Source organism: Bufo bufo, chromosome 4 (genome assembly GCF_905171765.1).
Source record: "Bufo bufo chromosome 4, aBufBuf1.1, whole genome shotgun sequence".
Lineage (NCBI taxonomy): Eukaryota > Metazoa > Chordata > Amphibia > Anura > Bufonidae > Bufo > Bufo bufo.
Genome location: NC_053392.1, coordinates 271,250,981 through 271,276,798, shown reverse-complemented (window position 1 = coordinate 271,276,798; position 25,818 = coordinate 271,250,981). Strand labels below are relative to the sequence as shown.

Here is a 25,818-nt window from a genome sequence, read left to right as displayed (position 1 = left end):
TAATAGGATTCAGATATATTGGGCAGACTAGATGGGCCAAATGGTTCTTATCTGCCGACACATTCTATGTTTCTATATTGGTTTCACTGGTAAAAATAAATAATTGAAATGGGTATATATTTGTTTTTTGTTAAGTTGCCTAATAATTATGCACAGTAATAGTCACCTGCACACACAGATATCCCCCTAAAATAGCTAAAACTAAAAACAAACTAAAAACTACTTCCAAAAATATTCAGCTTTAATATTAATGAGTTTTTTGGGTTCATTGAGAACATGGTTGTTGTTCAATAATAAAATTAATCCTCAAAAATACAACTTGCCTAATAATTCTGCACTCCCTGTATGGGTATGGATATGCCTCAGTACAGATTCCCTTCTTTATTCATTTTAGGTGGGGTCAATTGCCTTATAAAGAATACGGGCTGTCTAAAGGGCGAAAACGGGCCATGGTGTTTTCCGCGATGAGGATTCAATCCTCATAGCCTTTGTTTCAAGATTTATTTGATCCCTGACTCTACTAGGTGGTTGCTTAAGCCATGGGTTCAATGGCCATGCTACTCGTCACACTACCTTTCCTGTGGAGTCTCCTTAATGATTCACAAATCAGTAAGGTGGGAGGTAGAGAAATTGTGGCCGCAACTGCACCTTGTATGTTATTATGGGTATTTACATCCCCCCTCCATCCTCTCTGCAGTTATTACACCAAGCAGTCTCTTTTACAACTGCATTTCCACATGCTTTGGTCTTATGTTTGGGGGATTGTAACAAGCTATTGGATCCTTCTGTAGACAAGTTCTAACCAGATGGCAGTTCTCATGTGCACCACCACACAAACTCCTTTTGCGAATATGCTTCAGGAAGTCGGGTGGGTGGACTTGTGGAAACATAGAAACTAAGAGGTGAGCGAAGCAAGCTTCGGATGATTTATCCGAAGTCGCTTCGTTCAAAACTTTGGAGTAATACTGTACAGAGATTCGCTGAACTCAGCTTCGGTTCCGAGGTAGTAGTTGGAACCGAAGCAGAGTTCAGTTTCAAGTTTTAAAGTGGCTTTCCATCAATTACCAAAGTTAGTCAACTAAGTCACGTACGACTTTGCAAATAACTTCCTTCGGCTTAACGGAGCCCATACATTCTAATACTGTACCGAGACTAATCTCTATACAGTATTATTTTGAATGAAGTGACTTCGGATGTAGCATCTGAAGCTCGCTTTGCTCAACTCTAATAGAAACCCATATATTATACTGTACTCCCTTGGAAGTCCATGCTAGATACTCAGAGGCCCTTGTGGATCCTCTGAAGACAATGTATGATTGTGGCCTTATCTACTGGCACCTTGCCCCCGTCATATGACACCACCACAGTGGTCATCCTTACACCAGACAAAGACCCCTGTGGAGTGTGGATCTTATCATCCGGTCTCCTTGTTAATCCTGGATTATAAGAGACTAGATTAAATAAGTGTATTCTCAGTATTATTCACCCCGATCAATCAGGTTTTATTTTTGGCAAGTCCATGTCTGAAAACATCAGACAAGTGCAGGTAGTCACTCAGATTGGACTCTCGAAACAGCAACCATGCAATGGCATCACTTGATACAGCCAAGGCCTTTGATTCAGTGGAATGGCCATATCCAATTGCTGCCTTAGAATGCTTTGGTTTTGGGTCTATATTTCTTAAGTAGGTATCTATATTATATAAAAATCCTAGATCTAACATATCATTTAACAGGGTTTGTTCCACACACTTTAGCTTAGGAAGGGCCACAAGACAGGGTTGCCACTTATCCCCTCTGTTATTTGCACTGGCCATTGAGCCCTTGGCTATACGCTTGCGTCAAGGGCTATGGTTTTAGCTATTCTTCTATCCATTTGAATGGTAGATTTTAGCTTTCTTCCACGTCTTTCAGGTTTTGCTTGCCATTTTAAAGCATTTGCAATCATTTTAGCCGAGCAGCCAATCATTTTCTACACTTCTTTATGTGTTTTCCCCTCTCCAATCAACTTTTTAATCAAGGTACGCTGTTCTTCTGAACCATGTCTGGAACGACCTATTTTCCTCAGATTTTAAGAGAGAAATGCACTGTAACCAGCATGCACATTTGCTGCCTTCCTTCCTTAATAAGGGCAATAATTGCCACCTGTTTTTCAAAGAATGAATGACCTCACTCATTGAATTCCACGCTATTATTTTGAACATGCCCCTTTCAATTAGTGATTAAATTACACAGAATCAGAAGCATGTATGTCATGACTGTTAGATTTCTATTACTCTACTATACCTGCTAGTAAATTATTTGCCATGTAGAAATAGCATTTCTACCAAAAACAGTAATTGATCAGGTTAGTGATGTCTGACTGCTATTATTTTGAACATAACTGTAGATAACACACTCCACAGAGCCATGGCACTTATTCATTACTTATTCCGGGCTGCGTATTAATTGGGGCAAATCCTCCCTTTCCATTATATGATGCAGACGAACCACACAGGATTCAAGACTTACCAGTAGTCCCCCACTTTAATTATCTGGGTATCAATATAACTAAGGATTCCAATACTTTTCCCTGTGTTTAGAGCCGCACCTGGTTTTGGCTCAAAATCACTGATTGAATACTGTGTAATTAAGGCATTACACTCATCTACTTGGCACTAAATTGAATCTTACTCACCTTTTAAGGTTATAGGCAAACAAAGCTTTGATCCCTGATCTTTCAGATGATATTCCGGACATTTTGGAGTCACCCCTCGGGGTATCCCCAGCCATTAATAATAGATTTATTCAGTTATGTATCATACACCAGAGCTATCAGTCACCTTCCCACCTATACAGAATGGGCCGCCTCTCATACTAGAGGTCACTGATGCTCCGAAGTTAGTGCAAACTTTTGGCACCTTATCTGGGAGTGCCACTATGTAAAACAATTCTCGGAGGATGTCACTAATCTTCTCGTTACAGTGCTGAATCTCCCTATCCCGACTCATCCTACTATATGCCTATTTGGTATTCTAGACGAAGCAATACACCCCCACTATAATAGGATATACCTGAAGGAGACATTTTTGGTACATAAGACCATTGCGCTCCGATGGATGGGAGATAGATGCCCGCCTCTTGAGCGAATTGACCTTCAGATGCAAAATCAAATCATTCAAAAACTTTGTTGTTAATGTGGTTTCCGTACAGCATTAAAATGTATTGGCTCTGTGTAGCCAAACTTGGTCTCAGACTAAGTTGTGCAAGATTTTGGTGAATTACTACTATATTTCATTCCTATCTGCGCATTTAAATACATTTAAAATAGAAATCTGAAGTGGGCTTTGGTACTGATTGAGGTCAGTACCAAAGCCCACTTTGGATTGCTTTTACGATTTTTTAAATACACAGATAGGAATACTGTAGTAATTCACCGAAGTCTTATGCAACTTCTGCCGAAACAATGTTAAGCTACACAGAGCCAATACATTTTATTGATGTACAGAATTTTTTTTTTAACAAATCGACTTCGGATCTAGTCATGACCTTGGAAGCAGGCTCTGAGCTCTTTGTGTATCGAAGATGAAAAATTCTATCTAATGGGACAAGTTCCCATTTTCTAATTAATTTGTTTATATTTGTTTATAGAACAATAAAACACAGAATGTACCTTTTAATGGTGGGGAAACCTTTGTAATAAAAATGGCATTGTCTAAAGCAAACAACTACTTTATTACGTTTTATGTACAAAAGCAGGGAGCAAAAACTCAGGCATGAATAATAAAAAATAATACATATAAACAGATCACAAGTACCAGCACATGGAGAGAGAGAGAAAAACAAAAACAAAAAAAAAACAATAGGAGTGCTGTGGATGACTTCAGAAATAGTATAAATAAGACGGCAGAATGCAAAATGCCGATAGAGCAAAAAGTAGCTAGAAAACTAAACTCTACATAGTGGGGCAAATTTACTAATCCTGTCAAAAATGTTGACCGTGTAAACAGTCTAAATAGGAGCGAAATTCTTCACAGCAGGTCAGCCCAGATGATCAATTTGGTGTATGACTAGACCCTTTGGTTCAACTTTCCCATCCAGTTCCAGGAGCAAGGCACAGTCTTTTTGGCTTACTTACTTTTTAAAATTTGTCTAAAATAAGATGTAATGTATGAAATTCCAAAGCAAATTACACCAGTACTCGGATACAGCCACAAATGTGGGCCAGTATGATTGTGTAGTTCGAATGGGATGGAAAAACCTCCTAAGGTCTCTCTATCTGCACTGACAACGTGTAAAGAACTGAGGGATATTTGTTAGCCTCCATCCTATAGTTTTCTAAGAATCCAGTAATATTGTTTAGTGAAAAATAAACACAAAAGACAAAATAGGAGAAATCTTTGTTTTCAGTACATAAAATAAATTGTCTAAAATTTCTTAAGTACAATTCATGAGCACACTGACGAAAAGGCAGGAGATGCTCCATGATTTCAGTATTCACTAAACATTTGCTCCAAATCCTCCATTTCCTCTGACTGTGTATTTGTGACATTTGTACTTGAGGATGAACTAGAAATGATCTGGCTTGAGGTATTTGGCTGAGAACCCTCAATGGGTGCTTGCTCTTTCTTGACATCACGACCACCAGTAAGCAGTTTCTGACTTTCAGCAAAGTATTGATTTGGATGATTCAATGAAAACCCACAGTCATCAACCTGTGCAGAGACAATCAAAATGACAGAAGTTACAAAAAAGGAATGATTGCATCCCCACATTTTTATTGTTTATTTAATGCCATGACACAGCAGCCCTCTAACCTCCATTTTTCCTCATTCACTTTAATGGAGAAAACACATACTGTATAAACATGTTTATTCATTTTCAGCATATATTTTGGAAAAGGTTCCAGAGCATATGCTAAATGTATCCACAGGGCTACACACTAAGGCTCAATTCACACGTAATCCACGGATCCGCAAAACACGGACACGGCAATGTGCGTTCCGCATTTTGCGGACCGCACATCGCCAGCACTAATAGAATATGCCTATTCTTGTCCGCAAATGCAGACAAGAATAGGACATGTTCTATTTTTTTCATGAACGGAAATGCGGACCGAAATTGCGGACGTGTAAATGGGGCCTAAGTCAACAGTATACACAGGCAATACATTTTTGCTAAAAAACAAAAACAATATACAATACATTATTTATATTGTGCTCATATTGTTATTTCTGAGTTCTCAAATTAGTTCACAATTATCACTTTCTTTAACTCCTAGTGCTGGAACTGAGCAAGCTCGACCAGCAAGCTGAACTAGAGATTCTAACCGTAGGCATCAAGTGTTAAGTGACTGTGAAAAAATACTGAAAAGATTAAATTACTAAACATTGAGGATTTTTACTTTGTACCACATACTTTTAACAGGAAGAGAGTTTTGCATACCCGAATACCCATGTAACTCTTAGATTCCCAGCACCGTACCGCTGGGAGGGTCTTTAAATATGGCACCCACTGGAAAGTGCACCAGGTGCCGTAGCCGGCTGGTCTCTGCTGTTGAAATAGCAGAGGCACACGGCTAATTTCTGTGACCGGCAATAATGCCAATTGCAAGCATTTAACCCATTAGTTGCTGTGGTCAAGCTTCTAGGTGAGGACCGGCTTCCCCATGCAGTGATTGGGAAGCTAGTCCTTCATTCTGATGCACCGAACCTCTCTGAAGAGACCCAACGTATTATATCTGCAGTTCTTATGGAGGCCTGCAGGTGGCAGGCCAACATAGGAAAACTGCAAATTGAGCTTATACCATAGTTCCGTGACTACAGCATAAGAAATATAACTAGTCAATATTGTAGCCTCCTAGAGGAGCAAAAAAAGTTGAAAAAATCCTTTAAAAAAAAAAATTTTAAAATAAAAAAATTTTTTTTTAAATCACCCCCTTCCACTAGAATAAAAAAATAAATTTACCCCCAAAAAATAAGCCCCCACACAGCTCGGTAGACATAACTATAAAATAAATGTTATGGGGGGGATCAGAGTATGGTGATGTAAAAAAAAATTATAATAATATAAAAAAAAATAAAAAAATCCTGTTTTTTTTCAGTATTAAAAAAATAATAAAAAAATATATATATATACATATGTGGTATCGTAATCAAAACTGACCTAGAGAATAAAGGGCACAGGGCAATTTTACCGCACAGGAAAGCCGTAGAGAGAAAATCCATAAAACTGAGGTGGAATTGCATTTCTTTTCCAATTCCACCCCATTTGGAATGTTTTCCCAGCTTTGCACTACATTGTATGCCACAAGAAATGGTGGCATTAGAAAGTACAACTTGTCCCGCAAAAAAAACAATCCCTCATATGGCTATATGAAAGGCAAAATAAAAAGGTTATGGCTCTGAAGACAGGGGGAAAAAATAAATAAAACTTAAATAAATAAAACTTAAATAAATGTCCAGAGCATTCAACCACATAATGTGTAATAAAAAAATTTCACTAGTCCAAACTGCAGTTTCTAGCACCACAGCAGGAATTGTAAACCATATAGCCCCTATATAAAATGGACATAATGGGTGGCATAAACTATATTTTAGTTGCACTTTGTGCTATAAAAAAATATTGAAAATAAATGTGAAAAAACATTTTTCATACTAATAAGATATTAAAATAAAGCCCCATATATCACTGGAAAAAGACATAACCGAATGAAGAAAAAAATATATAGTTCTGGCTTCGGAAGATGTATGCACAACTAAGGAATTTGCAGAGGGAGGGAGCTTACCCATCGGTTCCTCGTAATGTGATCACTGGTTGCCAATGGCTAGTAAGGCAGCTTGATGCCTTACAAAAGGCAGCTATGGAGGCCTATGAGGCTCAGAATGGGTCTCTCATAAGCAACTGTCACTGTGTCCGGGCTGTGGACCACAAATAGCGATCCATTCACTTGCACCATCAAAAATAGAACATGTTTTTTTTTGGTGCAGCGGCACTGACCGAAATCCCACGAACATGCTTCATAGTGCTTCTGAAGGCTACCTCTGCTCCGCATTTAGCAACCCCACTCAAGTGAATGGGTCCGCATCAGTGATGTGTAGTACACTTGGCCAGTGCCCGTATATTTTAGACCTGCTGTCTGCGGGCTGCCCACATTCATAAACCTGTGAAAGTCACTTCATAACTGAATATTCCTTAAAAATTTGGTTTAGGAAATTTTCTTTAAATGTTGAGAAATTACTTCTAAAACTCTAAGCCTTCTAACGTACTAAAATACCATTTACAAAATTATGCCGACAAAAAGTATGCATATAGTGAATGTTAATTATGGTAACCATTTTTCTAGGTATTAGTATATCTTAAAACAGAAATTCAAATTTAGAAAACAGCCAATTGTTCCAAATATTTTTCTTTTATAAAAAAGGTAAAACATATGGACCCAAATTTATCACCAACAAAGTACAATGTGTCACGAGCAAACATTCTCAGAATGGCTGGGATAAATAAAAGCATTCCAAAGCTATTACCACATAAAGTGACACAACAATTTTGCAAAAATAGGCCAGGTCAGGAGGATGAGAACTGGCTTATGCCTTGAAGGGGTAAATATAGCTTACAGATCATGGAAAGGTAAATAAGACAAAGGCGCACTAACTGAATGCCCTAATATTAAGATGTATTAAAATGCTTTTCAATGTGTATGCTATCCTGACGGATCAATAAGCAGCAGCATGTACCTTCATATCAAGCCTTCGTACAACCTGTTAGTGATGCTATCTCTTCTTCTCTGCAGTATGTGCACAATAACCTTCACAAAAACAATAGTTTCACATTTCAGGTAAGGCTACTGTGGTTTTAGAGCAATTACTGCACCACTGAAACACTTAGGTATTTCTTTTGGGTCTAATTTAGTGGTTTAGAGAGGCAGCTGATACAGAAACTGTTCATATTACAAATGTTACAATGCACAATGCCTTGCGGTTACCGGTATCAATTAACAGGGTGACATGTCTGAACTTCTAGAGGGCATTATTTTTATTTATTGCAATACAATATGGAAGAGACCTACTGGTAGATAAAAACCATTGCTAGAAAATCGATCATTCTTTTTGTATTGCAGTAGATTAATAATTTTCCAGTAATCTGTGGTTTAGCTGAAGCTTATTGCTCTTCTTGGCCCCTTTGCTGCAGTCTGTGTAAATCTTTCTCCCCCTAAGTTTTTTTTTTTTAAATTCACTGTGAAATTCTCACAGACTTAAATGTATGGTATGAATGTAAGGTATGAGGCTTTACAATAATGTACTGTATACCAAACTAGTTTCCCAACCAAATAATGATTACATTGTATCAATTCTGAAAACAAGTAGTTTTCATTTTTATTCATTCTAACAAATTGCTTCTGTGACAATATTACCAATGAATAAGAAAGGGAGTAGGAGACTTGAGCCTGCATAGACACCAAAAATACTAGAATCCAACTGCAAATCTGCATGACGACAAAGATGGTCGAAATCTTTCCCGCTGTCTATGCAAATGAGGATATAGCTAACCAGCTAAGCCATTGGCTAGGAAGCTGCACAAACCAAGCTGGGATGTCTGCTTGCCAAATTTACATGGGTGGCAAAAATTATTTGCTTTAACCAATTGTCCTTAAAAGGGTTTTCCAAGATCTTTTTACTGATGACCTATCCTCTGAATAGGTAATCAGTATCTGATCGGTGGGGGTCTGACAACCGGGAGCCCTGCTGACAGCTGTTTGAGAAGGCATTGTCACTCGCAGTAGCATTGCAGACTGCTCTCTACTCGCCAAGCACAGCACTGTCCATTTGATAGCGGCTTTGCTTGGTATCGCAGCATAGACCATTCACATCAATGGGCCTGCCATGTGACCAATAAACGTGACAACAGATGGCCTAGAGCAGGGATCAGCAACCTTCGGCACTCCAGCTGTTGTGAAACTAGTATTCCCAGCATGCCCCATTCATTTCTGTGTGAGTTCTTAGAAGAGCAGAGAAAGTATGCATGTTGGGAGTTGTAGTTTCACAAAAGCTGGAGTGCCGGAGGTTGCCCAACACTGGCTTAGAGAAAGCTGTGAGAAGGCCACAGTGCTACTGCAGGAGCAGGTGCCTTCTCAAACAGCTGATCGACAGGGGTCCCTGGATTAGGACCCCTACCCATTACATAAAGATTACCTATCCAGAGGATAGGTCATCAAATAAACAAATCTCGGAAGAAAGGAAGAAACTCCTGTATAACATATTAAAGGCAGGAGGCTGTGCAACATGAATAGAAATAAAAAAAATAGTCACCTTTCAAATATCTCATCCAACTCTTCTATTCCCCACTGGGCATGCAGCAGTCACATGCCGTTCATCATTCATATTGATGCTGTAGTCCAGGGATCAGCAACATTTGGCATTCCAGCTGTTCTGAAACTACAACTCCCAGAATGTTCCTTTCACTTATACGGGAGTTACAAGAACAGTCGAGTAAGTATGTATGCTGGGAGTTGTAGTTTCACAACAGCTGGAGTGCCGAAGGATGCTGATCCCTTCTGTAGCCATTTGCAGACTCAGATCTGATTGGCAGGGACTGACTAGGACATTTAAAAGGTGAATGCAGGGGTGTAGGTTATTAATTTTACAATGTCCCCTGCTCCCCGCCAAATATGAAAAATGTCTAACATAGTATTAAAAAAAAAAAGAGACAAAAAATAATCTAATTTCTCCCCCAAAATAAACTCTAATAACTCCATTTATTCACATATAAAGAGCTTACATTGTGTGTTAATTCAAAATATTTCTGGCATGCAAGCTGGAAATGCATACCCTTTACCAGCTCCATTATCTGAAACAAAAAGAAAAATATTAAGTTAATTATGAAACAAATAGCCAACTACACTATAATACAAAGTACAAGAATGACATGGTTTTAATAAGTAAAAGAGGAGCACTGAGGTACATGAGCAGCTTGCCACCATCAAGTACATGAACTGATCACTTAAGTGGACTGTCATTAATTTTTAAAAAATTTCCTGGGTGTGGTCATATTGAAAATACACATTTCCTTCCTGTATTGTCAGTATACAGCAGGATGTGTGCAACTTATTGCAGCTGAATGATCGTCAATTGGCAGAGAAATGTTAGACTATTACATTCTCCAGGAAGTAATTGAGTTCAGCCCCTCACTAAGAGAGAAGGGACGGTTGGGGCAGCTGACTATAAAGCATTACTGATGTATAGTGTGTCACAATCTTGTTTTATATAGGCCTCCAGCAGTACAATAAAGTTGTCAATAAATCACAGACTCGCTAATGATGAGCTGATTTTGTTCATACTGTCTCAGTCGATACAGCAAAGCTGTCATGTGAGATACTAAAGACAAATAATTAATACAGCTCTTACCATCTTGAAGTTGTGTGGATCTTCCTCTCTAGAACTTGGCCATGTGATGCTCTTCAAAAAATCCTACTACCCCAACATCACGTCCTCTACCAACTTTTCTGGTCTGGTCTATGGACGGGGAAGTCACTTCCACAGCCTAGAATGGGGGAGGTGCTGTGGACTTTGCCAGAATTATTCATCTTCCTCCACCTCATCTTTGTATGTACCAGGGAGATGAATAGCTGTGGCCCAGTACACTACACCAACCCTGCCCTTGACTGTGGAGGTGATGTCCATATCCATTAACCATACCGGAAACCTGGTAAAGGAAGTTACATTGTCAGATGCAGGGTTTTCAAAAGAGCAGCATCAAAAGACTGGGTTCTCGAGCCACCGATCGACACAACTTTGATGACAGTAAGATATGATTAGTCAAGGTGGGTTGCCGGGTCCCAGAAAACCCTTTTTAAATAATGTCATTTTCTGATGATTCATTTCCATTAAAATGTCTCTTCATACTCTGCTGCCCAATCTAAAACCTGCATGTTGGACAATGCAACTGTTAAACCATATGACGACAAATGAGTATTGTGCATGGGGCCTATTCTAATTAATAGAATAGATGCCAGATTAGATAGTAGAGTATGTCAGGAGGGCATACCGCACTAGTAGCTTGGTTTACTACTGCCAAGGTCCATTGCAAGAAGTGCAATGTGTCTAATCTCTATTACCAGAACATTATCGGTCACTGAGACACAACACTGCATAGGACAGATGGCTTTAAAACCGATAAACCCATTAATACTGCTGTGCTAATAAAAAACTTTCATTTCATCACCTTTAAGCCGGAATGATTTATTAACCGACTGGAACTCTACCAAGTACCTTAGTGTGAAAGTTCCCTTTTCAACATCTGTTAAGATGACAGCCTGTTAAAAATACAATTTGCTTCTTAATTTTGACTTTATGTAATCTCTTCAGGGTTGAATGCTCTCCAATTCTTATCAACAAAATGCAATGCTGCTTGACCTTTATAGTGGATAGACAACATCCCTGGCTGAGACCCATACAACAATCAAAAGAAGTCCTTTGCTTATCAAATCCAGGAAATTGCTGCTATGAAGAGATAACCTCTACTATAGTACACAATTGAAGAAAGGTGACATCTTACCCCCTCCTTTCTAGAGCAAGGCTTTCCCATGTCAGACATCGCAATTGAGTCAGCCTCAAATCCCCGCTGTCCACATTATTAGATACTGCCTTACACTTATTGAAGGCTGAAGAAATAAATTATGTTTACTGAATGGATTATATCAGAAGATACAACCAGAAGTTCTAACTACAGTATTTGGTTTTCCATTTACAACCAAACAGATTACATATCCGCCTTACATTTTATTTCTTAGTGTAAGTATTAGGGATGTTGGCATTATCCTAAAGCCACCCTTTCTTAAGGAATACTCTTAATAAGCTTCAGCCACCAGGCAAAGTCATGAAACCCCCAGGACTCGTCTGTTATTTCTGAGACAATACACTGCTCAAAAAAATAAAGGGAACACTTAAACAACACAATGTAACTCCAAGTCAATCACACTTCTGTGAAATCAAACTGTCCATTTAGGAAGCAACACTGAGTGACAATCAATTTCATAGGCTGTTGTGCAAATGGGATAGACAACAGGTGGAAATTATGGGCAATTAGCAAGACACCCCCAATAAAGGAGTTGTTCTGCAGGTGGTGACCACAGACAACTTCTCAGTTCCTATGCTTCCTGGCTGATGTTTTGGTGGACCCTCTGGTGCTAGGAGAGGACGTGGCCGTTCTGCCACAGCCACACGTCCTAGTGTACCAACTACCTCAGGTCCCAGTAGACGCCAGAATTTACAGCGATATTTGGTGGGGCCCAATGCCGTTCTAAGGATGGTAAGGCCTGAGCAGGTACAGGCATTAGTCAATTGGGTGGCCGACAGTGGATCCAGCACGTTCACATTATCTCCCACCCAGTCTTCTGCAGAAAGCGCACAGATGGCGCCTGAAAACCAAGCCCATCAGTCTGTCACATCACCCCCATGCATATCAGGGAAACTGTCTGAGCCTCAACTTATGCAGAAGTCTCTTATGCTGTTTGAAGACTCTGCTGGCAGGGTTCCCCAAGGGAATCCACCTAGCCCTTCCCCAGCGGTGGAAGACATAGAATGCCCTGACGCACAACCACTTATGTTTCCTGATGATGAGGACATGGGAATACCACCTCAGCACGTCTCTGATGATGAAACACAGGTGCCAACTGCTGCGTCTTTCTGCAGTGTGCAGACTGAACAGGAGGTCAGGGAGGAAGACTGGGTGGAAGACGATGCAGGGGACGATGAGGTCCTAGACCCCACATGGAATGAAGGTCGTGCCACTGACTTTCAGAGTTCGGAGGGAGAGGCAGTGGTGAGACCGAGCCAACAGCGTAGCAAAAGAGGGAGCAGGGTGCAAAAGCAGAACACCCGCCGCCAAGAGAGTCCGCCTGCTATTGGCCACCGCCATCTGGGACCCAGCACCCCAAAGGCAGCTTCAAGGAGTTCCCTGGCGTGGCAGTTCTTCAAACAATGTGCTGACGACAAGACCCGAGTGGTTTGCACGCTGTGCCATCAGAGCCTGAAGCGAGGCATTAACGTTCTGAACCTTAGCACAACCTGCATGACCAGGCACCTGCATGCAAAGCATGAACTGCAGTGGAGTAAACACCTTAAAAACAAGGAACTCACTCAGGCTCCCCCTGCTACCTCTTCTGCTGCTGCCTCGGCCTCTTCCTCCGCCTCTGGAGGAACGTTGGCACCTGCCGCCCAGCAAACAGAGGATGTAGCACCAACACCACCACCTCCGTCACCAAGCATCTCAACCATGTCACACGGCAGCATTCAGCTCTCCATCTCACAAACATTTGAGAGAAAGCGTAAATTCCCACCTAGCCACCCTCGATCCCTGGCCCTGAATGCCAGCATTTCTAAACTACTGGCCTATGAAATGCTGTCATTCAGGCTGGTGGACACAGACAGCTTCAAACAGCTCATGTCGCTTGCTGACCCACAGTATGTTGTTCCCAGCCGCCACTACTTCTCCAAGAGAGCCGTGCCTTCCCTGCACAACCAAGTATCCGATAAAATCAAGTGTGCACTGCGGAACGCCATCTGTGGCAAGGTCCACCTAACCACAGATACGTGGACCAGTAAGCACGGCCAGGGACGCTATATATCCCTAACTGCACACTGGGTAAATGTAGTGGCTGGGCCCCAGGCGGAGAGCAGTTTGGCGCACATCCTTCCGCCGCCAAGGATCGCAGGGCAACATTCTTTGCCTCCTGTAGCCTCCTCCTCCTACTCGGCTTCCTCCTCCTCTTCTTACACCTGCTCATCCAGTCAGCCACACACCTTCACCACCAACTTTAGCACAGCCCGGGGTAAACGTCAGCAGGCCATTCTGAAACTCATATGTTTGGGGGACAGGCCCCACACCGCGCAGGAGTTGTGGCGGGGTATTGAACAACAGACCGACGAGTGGTTGCTGCCGGTGAGCCTCAAGCCCGGCCTGGTGGTGTGCGATAATGGGCGAAATCTCGTCGCAGCTCTGGGACTTGCCGGTTTGACGCACATCCCTTGCCTGGCGCATGTGCTGAATTTGGTGGTGCAGAAGTTCATTCAAATCTACACCGACATGTCAGAGCTGCTGCATAAAGTGCAGTCCGTCTGTGCGCGCTTCCGGCGTTCACATCCTGTCGCCGCTCGCCTGTCTGCGCTACAGCGTAACTTCGGCCTTCCCGCTCACCGCCTCATATGCGACGTGCCCACCAGGTGGAACTCCACCTTGCACATGCTGGACAGACTGTGCGAGCAGCAGCAGGCCATAGTGGAGTTTCAGCTGCAGCACGCACGGGTCAGTCGCACTGCGGAACAGCACCACTTCACCACCAATGACTGGGCCTCCATGCGAGACCTGTGTGCCCTGTTTCGAGTACTCCACCAACATGGCCAGTGGCGATGACGCCGTTATCAGCGTTACAATACCACTTCTATGTTTCCTTGAGAAAACACTTAGGGCGATAATGGAAGAGGAGGTGGCCCAGGAGGAGGAGGAAGAGGGGTCATTTTTAGCACTTTCAGGCCAGTCTCTTAGAAGTGACTCAGAGGGAGGTTTTTTGCAACAGCAGAGGGCAGGTACAAATGTGGCCAGACAGGGCCCACTACTGGAGGACGAGGATGAGGAGGATGAAGCATGTTCTCAGCGGGGTGGCACCCAACGCAGCTCGGACCCATCACTGGTGCGTGGCTGGGGGGAAAACTCAGGACAATGACGATACGCCTCCCACAGAGGACAGCTTGTCCTTACCTCTTGGCAGCCTGGCACACATGAGCGACTACATGCTGCAGTGCCTGCGTAACGACAGCAGAGTTGCCCATATTTTAACGTGTGCGGACTACTGGGTTGCCACCCTGCTGGATCCCCGGTACAAAGACAATGTGCCCACCTTACTTCCTGCACTGGAGCGTGATAGGAAGATGCGCGAGTACAAGCGCACGTTGGTAGACACGCTACTGAGAGCATTCACAAATGTCACAGGGGAACAAGTGGAAGCCCAAGGCGAAGGCAGAGGAGGAGCAAGAGGTCGCCAACGCAGCTGTGTCACGGCCAGCTCCTCTGAGGGCAGGGTTAGCATGGCAGAGATGTGGAAAAAGGAGATTTTTTGTGAAACTCACCTGTAAAATCTTTTTCTCGACTTTTCCATTGGGGGACACAGACCATGGGTACAGCTTAGAGGTATTAGTAGGAGGGACACTATGCAAATACAAAGAGCTCCTCCTCGGGCTATACCCCCCGACTCCACCAGGAGAACTCAGGAAGACCACTTTCCAAGTGAGAAACGTCAGGGAGACCTCTCTCAGAGGCTCGAAGGGGGCCAGCTGAAGAGCATGCAGGACCAAATAGAGATCCCAAGGAGGCAAAGGGGGAACATACGGAGGAACCGAATGTGCCACCCCCTGAAGAAAAGTCTTCACAGGACTCATAGAAGCAAGAGACCTCTGAAAGAAGACGGCTAGCGCCGAAACCTGACCTTTCAGGGAACTCAACGACAGTCCCATCTCAAGCCCGGACTGAAGAAACGACAGGACCATTGGGATGGAAAAACGAAGGGGAGGGGACCCCGAGGTCTCACAAAAAGTCAGGAAGGCCTTCCAGGTACGATAGTAAATCCTTGAAGAAGCCGACTTCCTCGCACTGATCATGGTTCTAATCACTGAATCCGAGAACCCTTTCGTCTTCAGAATGGCGGTTTCAACCGCCACGCGTTAAACGAAGAGACCGTAAATTCCGGTGGAAGAGCGGTCCCTGAGACAGTAGATCCTCCCTGTCGGGAAGAGGCCATGGGGCGTCCGCCAGCATCCGAGCCACATCTGAGAACTACGCGCGGCGAGGCCACTCTGGGGCGATGAGAACGGTCGGAATCCCTTCCGCCTCGATCTTGCGCAGGACCTTTGGCAGCAGAGGAAGCGGAGGGAAGACATAGAGGAGACTGAAGTCCTGCCATGGAGACACCAGCGCATCCACTCCGCACTCCTTCGGATCCCGGGACCGAGTCAGGAACACCGGGAGCTTGTTGTTGAGCCTGGACGCCATCAAGTCCACATCCGGGCGGCCCCACCGGTGGCAGATGTCTTCGAATACATCCGGATGCAGAGACCATTCGCCTGGATCCACCTTGTTGCGGCTTAGAAAGTCCGCTGTCCAGTTCTCCACTCCTGGAATGTAAACTGCTGACAACACCGGAACGTGCGACTCCGCCCACGTCAGAATTCTCGTCACTTCCTGCATCACCATCCGGCTGAGAGTCCCGCCCTGATGGTTGATGTAGGCCACAGCCGTGGCATTGTCCGATTGAATCCTCACCGGGAGACCCGCAAGGAGAGGAGTCCAGTGGGAGAGGGAGTGAAAAATCGCCCTCGGCTCCAGAATGTTGATCAGAAGGCGAGATTCCCCTGCCGACCAAACCCCCTGGACCGTGCGAGACTGGAGAACGCCGGCCCAACCCAGGAGACTGGCATCGGTGGTGACGATCGTCCAGGAGAACGGGAGGAAGGCTCTTCCCGACCTCAGGTTTATCAGGGCCAGCCACCAAGGGAGAGCCGCCCGAACCCGCTGAGACAAGCGGATGCGATCTTCCAGACCCCGAGAGGTCTTGTTCCAGAGGGAAAGGATCTCCTGTTGCAACAAGCGAGTGTGAAACTGGGCATATGGAACAGCCTCGAAGGAGGCTACCATAAGACCCAGAACCCACATGCACTCCCATATGGAAAGACACGGAGAACGCAGCAGATGCGACACTGCCCCCTGGATCAGGAAGGACTTGGAGACTGGCAGGAATACTCTGGCTGTCGAGGTGTCCAAAACCATCCTCAGGAAAGAGAGCTTCTGGGACGGAAGGAGAGAGGATTTTGGGAAATTTATCAGCCAGCCGAACTGTTCGAGAGTCCGAACAGTGATTTGGACGCTGTCCTCGGCCTGCGGTAGAGAGGGGGCCTTTATCAGGATATCGTCCAGATAGGGCAACAAAGGAATGCCCCTGGTACGAAGAAGCGCCATGAGCGGAGCCAGGATCTTGGTAAAGACCCGAGGGGCAGTGGCTAATCCTAAGGGAAGGGCGACAAATTTATAGTGTTGACCTCCTATGGCGAAGCGCAGGAATCGTTGGTGAGATTCTGCGATTGGAACATGTAGATAAGCGTCCTGGATGTCCACGGACGTGAGGAATTCCCCTGGAATAAGAGAAATAACGGAGCGGAGGGATTCCATTCAAAACCTCCGCACCCGCAGAAACTTGTTGAGCAGTTTTAGATCCAGGATCGGACGTACCGACCCTTCCTTCTTTGGGACCACGAAAAGGTTCGAATAGAAACCTGTGCCGTGTTCCTCTGGGGGAACTGGGGAAATAACACCCCGGTCCAGAAGAGAAGAAACTGCCATCAAGAGGTCCGAGGCTCGGGCCGGATCCCCCGGAATGCGAGAAGGGAAAAAGCGTTCCGGCGGCCTGGACGCAAACTCTATCTTGTAACCTGAGGTTACCACTTCCAGAGCCCAAGCATCCTGAATATGAGCCCTCCAAACGTACCGAAAAGAGAGCAGGCGGCCCCCCACCACGAGGGGTGGGGGCGTCCCTTCATGCAGAAGACTGCTTGGGAGCCGCAGGGTGGGCAGACTGTGCCCTCGGGCGCCAGGAAGGCTGGGGCTTGAAGGAGGGCTTCTTGCGGGAGTCCTGTGACCCCGCGGCGGAGGAAGCAGACGACGTCCTGTTAGAAGAGAAGCGTCGAAAGGACTGGGGCCTGAAACCGGAAGACCTGGTCCGAAAGGGGCGCTTGGCCCTAGGCTGTGGGAGATGAGTACTCTTGCCCCCAGTAGCAGCAGAGGTAAACTCATCAAGTTGAGCCCCAAAAAGTCTGGACCCTTCAAAGGGGAGGTTAGCCAGAGAACGCTTGGAGGAAGCGTCAGCGTCCCACACCTTCAACCAGACCTCCCTGCGCTGAATGACAGAGGGCTGAAATGCGGGCAAAGAGGGAACCAATGTCCATAGAAGCCTCACAGAGGAACGCAGAAGCCTTGGACATCTGGAGAAACAAGTCCAGATTGTCAGCAGACATACCCCGTTCCGCCAGATCTTGGTGATGGCGCTGCAACCACACCGAAAGAGCTCTGGCCACCCAAGCGGAGGCAAAGGCAGGTCGCAGGGATGTGCCCGCCAGTGAGAAAATGGATTTGGACAGAGAATCTAGGCGCCTGTCCACAGCGTCCTGCAGAGAGGAGCCGTCAAGGACAGGGAGGGCAGTGTTTTTGGCTAATCTGGCCACCGGGGCATCCACCTTCGGGGGAGAGGACCACTTCTCCACATTGCCAGCCGGAAAAGGATAAAGCATATCCATGCGTTTGGTGGCAGAAAACTTTTGGTTAGGGCGGTCCCGGGCCCTGGAGACGACCGCGGAAAATTCCTCATGGACAGGAAACACGGCCGCCTCTTTCTTTCTTGGACGGAAAAAGGGCGAATTCCCTCCTAGAGGAAGGAGGAGAATCCCCTTGGAGATTAAAGGTATCACGAACAGCCGCCACTAAGTCAGCCACCATGGTGGAGAGCTTAGGTGGAGGATCCCGTTCCATGACCTCGTCCGAACCGGACAATTCCCCTTCAGACTTGTGCTCCCTAGGGGGGGGGGAGGGGAGAATCATCTGAGCACGCCTCTAGACGAGGGGGGGAAGCGGAGTCATCCGAGGAGGGATGCTGCCGCTCAAGTTGTCTCTTGGTAGTCAGGCGTCCTCTGTGGGAACCACTGCGGTGAGACGGAGTGGTGGGCGCCACAGGATTGGGAACTGCCACACGTTCCATGAAAGACATGGCTGCCTTGGCGAATAAGGCCAAATCAGCGGCCGCGCTGGACATGGCGGGACCGCAGACTCCGCAGGAAGAGGGGGAGGGCTGGGCAAGAACAGGGGGAGAAAGGTGATCCTGTCCAGGCGCAGGGCAGGAGGCACTGCCCCAGAACCCCAGACAGAACACACAATTCCCCAGTTCCGTCACATATACAACCCCTGCAGTAATATGGAGAGGACTGGCCCATAGGAATATATTCTCTTTTTTTTATGTGGAAAAAGGGGGGGGGGGGCAGAGGGGAAGCCATACTTATCTGCTTCTGCAGTCTTCTCCCTCTGTCCAGAACCAGCAGGGCTCACCTCCTCAGACTTCTGACTCCAGGAGTGCAGTGCTCTGGAATGGAGGGCAGCATAGGTGACCCAGGGGCTGGTGGGATGCCGGAGCTAACAGGTCAAGCCCGGATCCACTTGTCTTCTTGGGGGGTGGTAGAGGCGGCCAGGCAACGTCCGAAGGACGGCGGCGGGCACTCCACAGGGGACAAGGAAGGCGCCATGCTGACCTGTGTCCCCATCTGGAAGAAAATAACAAAAGGGAGTAGTCAAAAAAAAGGAGTGCCATCCTCCTTCACCAGACACTAAGCAAAGACTGAGTTTTCCGAGGAGGAGCTCTTTTGTATTTGCATAGTGTCCGTCCTACTAATACCTCTAAGCTATACCCATGGTCTTTGTCCCCCAATGGATAAAAGTACAAGAAAGTTTTGTCACCACGCCACAGCTAACTGCACCACCACCTGATACGGAACGTGTTAGCAGGAGGCAACATTTCACTAACATGGTGGAACAGTACGTGTGCACACCCCTCCACGTACTGACTGATGGTTCGGCCCCATTCAACTTCTGGGTCTCCAAATTGTCCACGTGGCCAGAGCTAGCCTTTTATGCCTTGGAGGTGCTGGCCTGCCCGGCGGCCAGCGTTTTGTCTGAACGTGTATTCAGCACGGCAGGGGGCGTCATTACAGACAAACGCAGCCGCCTGTCTACAGCCAATGTGGACAAGCTGACGTTCAGAAAAATGAACCAGGCATGGATCCCACAGGACCTGTCTATCCCTTGTGCAGATTAGACATTTATAACTACCTCCCCTTAACCATATATTATTGTACTCCAGGGCACTTCCTCATTCAATCCTCTTTTTATTTTCATTTTACCATTATATTGCGGGGCAACCCAAAGTTGAATGAACCTCTCCTCTGTCTGGGTGCCGGGGCCTAAAAATATCTGACAATGGCCTGTTCCAGTGGTGAGTGACATGAAGCATGATTCTCTGCTATGGGACCTCTCTCCTCTGTCTGGGTGCCGGGGCCTAAAAATATCTGACAATGGCCTGTTCCAGTGGTGGGTGACATGAAGCATGATTCTCTGCTATGACATGAAGCCTGATTCTCTGCTATGGGACCTCTCTCCAATTGATATTGGTTAATTTTTTTATTTATTTTTTAAATTCATTTCCCTATCCACATTTGTTTACAGGGGATTTACCTACATTTTGCTGCCTTTTGCAGCCCTCTAGCCTTTTCCTGGGCTGTTTTACAGACTTTTTAGTGCCGAAAAGTTCGGGTCCCCATTGACTTCAATGGGGTTCGGGTTGAAGTTCGGGTCGAGTTCGGATCCCGAACCCGAACATTTCCGGGAAGTTCGGCCGAACTTCTCGAACATCTAGGTGTTCGCTCAACTCTAATTGTAACATGTCAGACGTCAAAATAGTGTATAGGTTAATTTAACAAAATCTTGCAAATAAGAAATACCATATTGTGTAGTAAAAATGTAAACTGCTTGACACAGCTAAAAAGACACAGCCTAACATTTTCGGAATTGTATTACATTTCAAGTCAGTCAGGGAAGCAAGCCCAACATAAAATTGATAACATTTCTATCTTCTAGATGGCAATTATATAATGAACTGGGCATACAAAACAAACTGAAAGACTAATCATAGTGACTCTGGTATATCGGAGTAGTAAGAATCATGTTAGTGGCTGCCAAACTGACTTTAGAACATAGAAAAACACATATGCCAAGCCCAGATGGTCTGCCCTCCGGCACAGTGGAAAAACCGTAGTCAGATGTAAAGATTTTGTTTCTTTCACTGGATGCTATTCTATCATTGTCATCCAGAAGAACGATACCTCCTGGTGCCTATAAACACATGTATTCACAGTAACCAAAGGACCGAGCAATTTACTAATGATTTCTCAACTGGTATGAACCTGAACTACTGAAACACACACAAATGACTACATCATGATAATGGTGCTGAATTAAAAGATACTGGGCGAAAAGAGATGAATGCATCACATAAAGGTACGGTACCTGCTGTGCTACAAGCATTACTAGGGAAGGGGGAGGGGGATAAATGGTCTTGAATTAGTCAATAATTATTGTCATTTACTTAGAGAAGATTAAAAACTAAAGAAAATGGCATTTCTCTGTAAGCAGAAGGAGCTGTTCCCTGACTATAAACTTCAAGCACATTTGGCCACAGGACAGCAGAACCATCGTTCTACCAATAGTTTTCAATATTGATTTGTGTAGTAACATGCCTAGAGATGCGTGTCTGCCCTGTCGCCCTCATCCAAGACTCCAGAATCATTACTTCACAAAGATTCAGTTCACTGCATAGCCCCGTACCTAAATTCCCAGGCTTGATGGGGCCCAACCTTGGCACCTAACACAGGGGCCCACTCCCTGCCAGCATTTCATCCTCTTACTCAGTGTCTCACAACTGATAGGTGTCACACGCTGCAGTTCGTTCTTCCTGCCTAGCAAAAGAAACTGGCATTCTTCTGGAGTAGCAAGGAAACCTGGCATCAGGACATTGTATTAGGGCTTGGGACTCCCCTCTATGAGCTAAAACTGAGAGCTGCTTTGTATGAGCATCCCTGACTCAGTCAGACTTAGGTCACCCTTCTGTTACAGGGACAGCCATTCATCTGAAATGAAATACCTGTCTGGATGTGGATGGTCGAGGCGTCCCCCTGTTTTCTGGAGATGTTGAGAGAACATCAGCTGATGACTCCAGCGGCCACATTTTCAGTGAACAAGGAGTGAAGGAGTGACAGCAACTAACTTAGGGGTTTGCTACGAGGTCTGAAATAATTTAGGGTTCTGGTCAGAGGTTAGAATACATTTCTTGGCTTGGTTTGGGTCTGAATTAATTCATAGGTCAGGTCTGGGGTCTCAATTATATATACAGCAAGCTGTAATGCACAGTGTGCTCTGACAGCTTTTTCCTGCTTCCAGTACATCAACTTCAGAACTGAATGTTCACTTGTCACCTTATATGTATAATCCATAATTAATACTGACACAATATAATGTTATTCAGTTCACCTACGGTATGTGGTTCCAATGTTATGGCTGATCGCTGTGTAATGTACTGTGTACCGCAGTTGGGCAGCCATATAGCAGAGCTAGTTTTCATTGCAACTTTAATTCTGATGCCCTTTCCTTAGGTGAGGCCATCAGTGCTTGATTTCTTGGAGTCTGCCATGTCCCCTTCATAGTATACACAGGCACAATGCACAGCCCCTTTCTGCAGACCATGCCCAATTCTAATAGGCCACACATCCTTTTCATGACATGGCACTGCCCCCTCGGTGTACATTTGGGTGCCAGAGCTGCATCTGATCCCACACACAGGTTCATGGAGGACTGTAGTATGGGAAGTGCCAGAATGCTTCCGTGATGCCCAGGAGATTTGCCAACTCATGCAATAGATCTCTCCATTTGTCCGGAGCCTCCCGGATATTCTTCTTTTTTCTTTTCTTTTTGCTTTTTATCTCAAATACAGAATTAAATTAAACATATCGCAAAAAAAGTTAAATACAAAAGCAGAGAAATAAAATTTTTGAAAAAGAGTCTCTTAATGGCTTGGATAATAAAAGCATCACAAAGTTACAGATTTTTAAAACTAGGCTCTGTCAGGAAGGTGAAAAATAACAGGAACGGGATGAAATCCATCTAGTGGGATTAATAATAATGGATTATTTACGGCATAGTGAAATAAAAAAAAATGTTTTCCTTTAACCATATGTACCTTGCTATACACAGAAAAGGTTGAAGTATTTCAGGGGAAAAAGAGCAAAAGTATGGACACTTATAAGAAATTTAATTTGTATCAACCCTACTAACACTTTACAACCTCACAGTCGCACACATCAGTTGTACTGCACTCAGGGTTCAGGCTGTTGTGTGCTCCTCTAGTCCCAGGCTGTAGAGAACAGAGAGCTGCTGATTGGTGGATTAGAATCTGATCAACCAATCAGCACTGCCCCTCAGAAACATGAATGATAATTGCGGTTACCAACTGACATTCCTGGTTGCCGGCTGCAGGAGGAGGAAGATCTTTCCCAGCTCTGCTGCATCACATCCCCCTCTGTCTGCAAGAGAGAAGCATCCGTGTGTCTGTAGTGAAGTCTGCGACCCCTCTTTAGATCATGGTAAGTTCTGACATTGCAGGAGGGGGATCATTACTGTACCAGGGAACTGTATGGGAGGATTTATGTGTATGAAGAGGTTCATCTAAACCACTGCATAAGACGAGCGGAGCTTGTTCATAGCAGCCAATAAGGTTCCAGCTTTCAGACCACTTGGAAAGTGCCTTTGGTTCATCTATTCACTGCCCCCTTCATCGTACTGGTCACTTCCCACCCCAATTTACAGATCACTGCCTTATCTTACAATTCACTTCCATATATTACTGGTCACTGTCCTAACTCACTGGTTATTACCCTACCTTACTGGTCTCTATCCGCCCTATTTTACTGCTAACTGTCCTATCTTCAATTCACTGAGATTGATGATGTAGAACACCAAAGAAGATATGTTGGGAATTATGAGTTATCTCAATGTCCTGTTTTTGGGTATGGTCATGAATCAGTAAAATCTGTTTTTTGATACTACAATTGGGGTTATGGATGATATTTATTGTGGGTGACTCTCACAATTTACCCATAATTAATTACTGTATCGCCCATTATCGTATGTATCAGTGATCTTAATAGTCTGACATTTCCACTGTCCTGTCTTACTGGTCATTACCCTATCTTACTGGTTATTATTCATCCTATCTTACTGGTCTCTGTCCTATCTTACTGCTTATTATCTCCCCTATCTTCCTGGATGCTGCTCTATCTTACTGGTTAATGTTCCAACTATGTCACTGTCACTGGTCACACAAACAATAGCAACCATGATAACACCAAGGTAAGGAGAGGCGATGATTAAGGCTACTTTCAAACTGGCGTTTTGGCTTTCCGTTTGTGAGATCCGTTCAGGGCTCTCACAAGCGGTCCAAAACTGATCAGTTTTGCCATAATGCATTCTGAATGGAAAAGGATCCGATCAGAATGCATCAGTATGCCTCAGTTTGCCTTTGTTTCGTCTCCATTCTGCTTTGGTGTCCGTCTGACAAAACTGAGCCACAATGTAAGTCAATGGAGACGGATCCGTTTTCTATGACACAATCTGGCAAAATAGAAAATGGATCCATCCTCCATTGACTTTCAATGGTGTTCAAGACGGATCCGTCTTGGCTATGTTAAAGATAATACAAACGGATCCGTTCAGAACGGATGCAGACGGTTGTATTATCTGAACAGATACATCTGTGCAGATCCATGACGGATCCGCACCAAACGCGAGTGTGAAAGTAGACTAATTATTAAGTCCACTGCTTTTGGTAGTTCACAGCACAAGGAGAGATTTATCATTCCTGTACACCAGAAAACTGATAAACAAAAGTTGCAAATTCTGTTTAAAATGTTTGTAAATGGCGTTTTACTGCCAGCCTCTTAATTTTTTGAAAGGGGTGGACTTAGATATTAGCCCCAGAAGATTTACTTGATGTATGCCAGTTTTCTGCTGTAAAAGATGACTGAAATCTATGGCAGCTGTGAGCTGGCCAAGAATTCATTCAAGGCGCATAGACTGTCAGAGGATGCACTTAATTTGTAACCAGGCGTGAACTTCATGATAAATTAAATGCATCCCCCCTGCTCTTGATAAATTTCCCCTGAGATGTTTAGTGAGTGGAAAACAACTCCAAACATGTTCTGACAGTTGCTGGCTATTATGGGATGACGGGAGTTGTATTTCTACAGCAGCACTTGCTGAGCCAGAGGTTGGAGACCATTGTTCTAGAAATTGAAATAATTTCTTGCATCAATCGTTATCAGGGTTTTGTTTTATTTCTAGTTTACATCAAATTTTATATTTCTTCTCTATTGCCTCCACAATTGCCTGGAAATTATTTATATGTTGTATTCTTCCTTGCAGGTGTGCACATGTCCATTTTGTAGGAAGGATGACATCACAGCTACAGAGTTGACCGTCTGATAGCCTAGCTTGACTGACCACCTCTCCTGAAGACCCCCTCAGTCGAGTGGAGGACATCATCTCTGAAAGAGGGTTCCACAGATGCATCCTAGCAGTTTGAGCACCACTCCTACAAGGGTCAATGCCCTGAGTGATTTCACTGGGGAATTACTCCAGGATGGTACTTGTGTTGGGATGGACCTCTGGCTGACTATCATCATTCTATAAGATAATGATGTAGGTGTGTGCTATCAATAACCCCATAAAGATATGTGAATGTTTAGATTAAATGGCTACTATCAGACAACCAGGAATGGATGTCTAACATCCCATGATCTATGCAGCTTATCTGGATACTTCATGCAGTACGGGAAGTCTAAGTGGCCATTTATGGACAGGTAGGAAAGATAGTTAGCTAACAAATGAGAAATGCATATATGAGTGATAATGTAATGATCAAAAGAGGAAAAAATGTGGCAAGAAAGAATTAACTCTGATTTCTTGTATCAATCATTATCAGGGTTTTGGTTCATGTCTGGTTTCTTTCCACTTTCCTGCTTCTCCTCTATTATATAACATTCAATTATTGCCTGGAAATGATTAATATGTTATATTCCTAGTTGAGGGCGTGGATATGTCCATTTTGTAGGAAGGATGACATCACAGCTACAGAGTTGACCGTCTGATA

At 44.5% G+C, this 25,818-nt stretch overlaps 1 protein-coding gene across 3 annotated transcripts in view; it reads right to left on the bottom strand.

Annotated features, from left to right (window-relative positions):
• Window positions 1-3,811: 3,811 nt before the first annotated feature.
• PRIM2 (DNA primase subunit 2) overlaps window positions 3,812-25,818 on the bottom strand; it is a 208,905-nt gene continuing 186,898 nt past the window's right edge. For all 3 annotated transcript variants that reach the window (XM_040428611.1, XM_040428612.1, XM_040428613.1), the window contains 2 exons: window positions 9,756-9,824; window positions 3,812-4,693 (listed from right to left, as the gene is read on the bottom strand). In XM_040428611.1, the coding sequence (XP_040284545.1) occupies window positions 4,469-4,693; window positions 9,756-9,824 (294 nt within the window). In that variant the 3' untranslated portion in view covers window positions 3,812-4,468. The remainder of the gene's footprint in view (window positions 4,694-9,755; window positions 9,825-25,818) is intronic.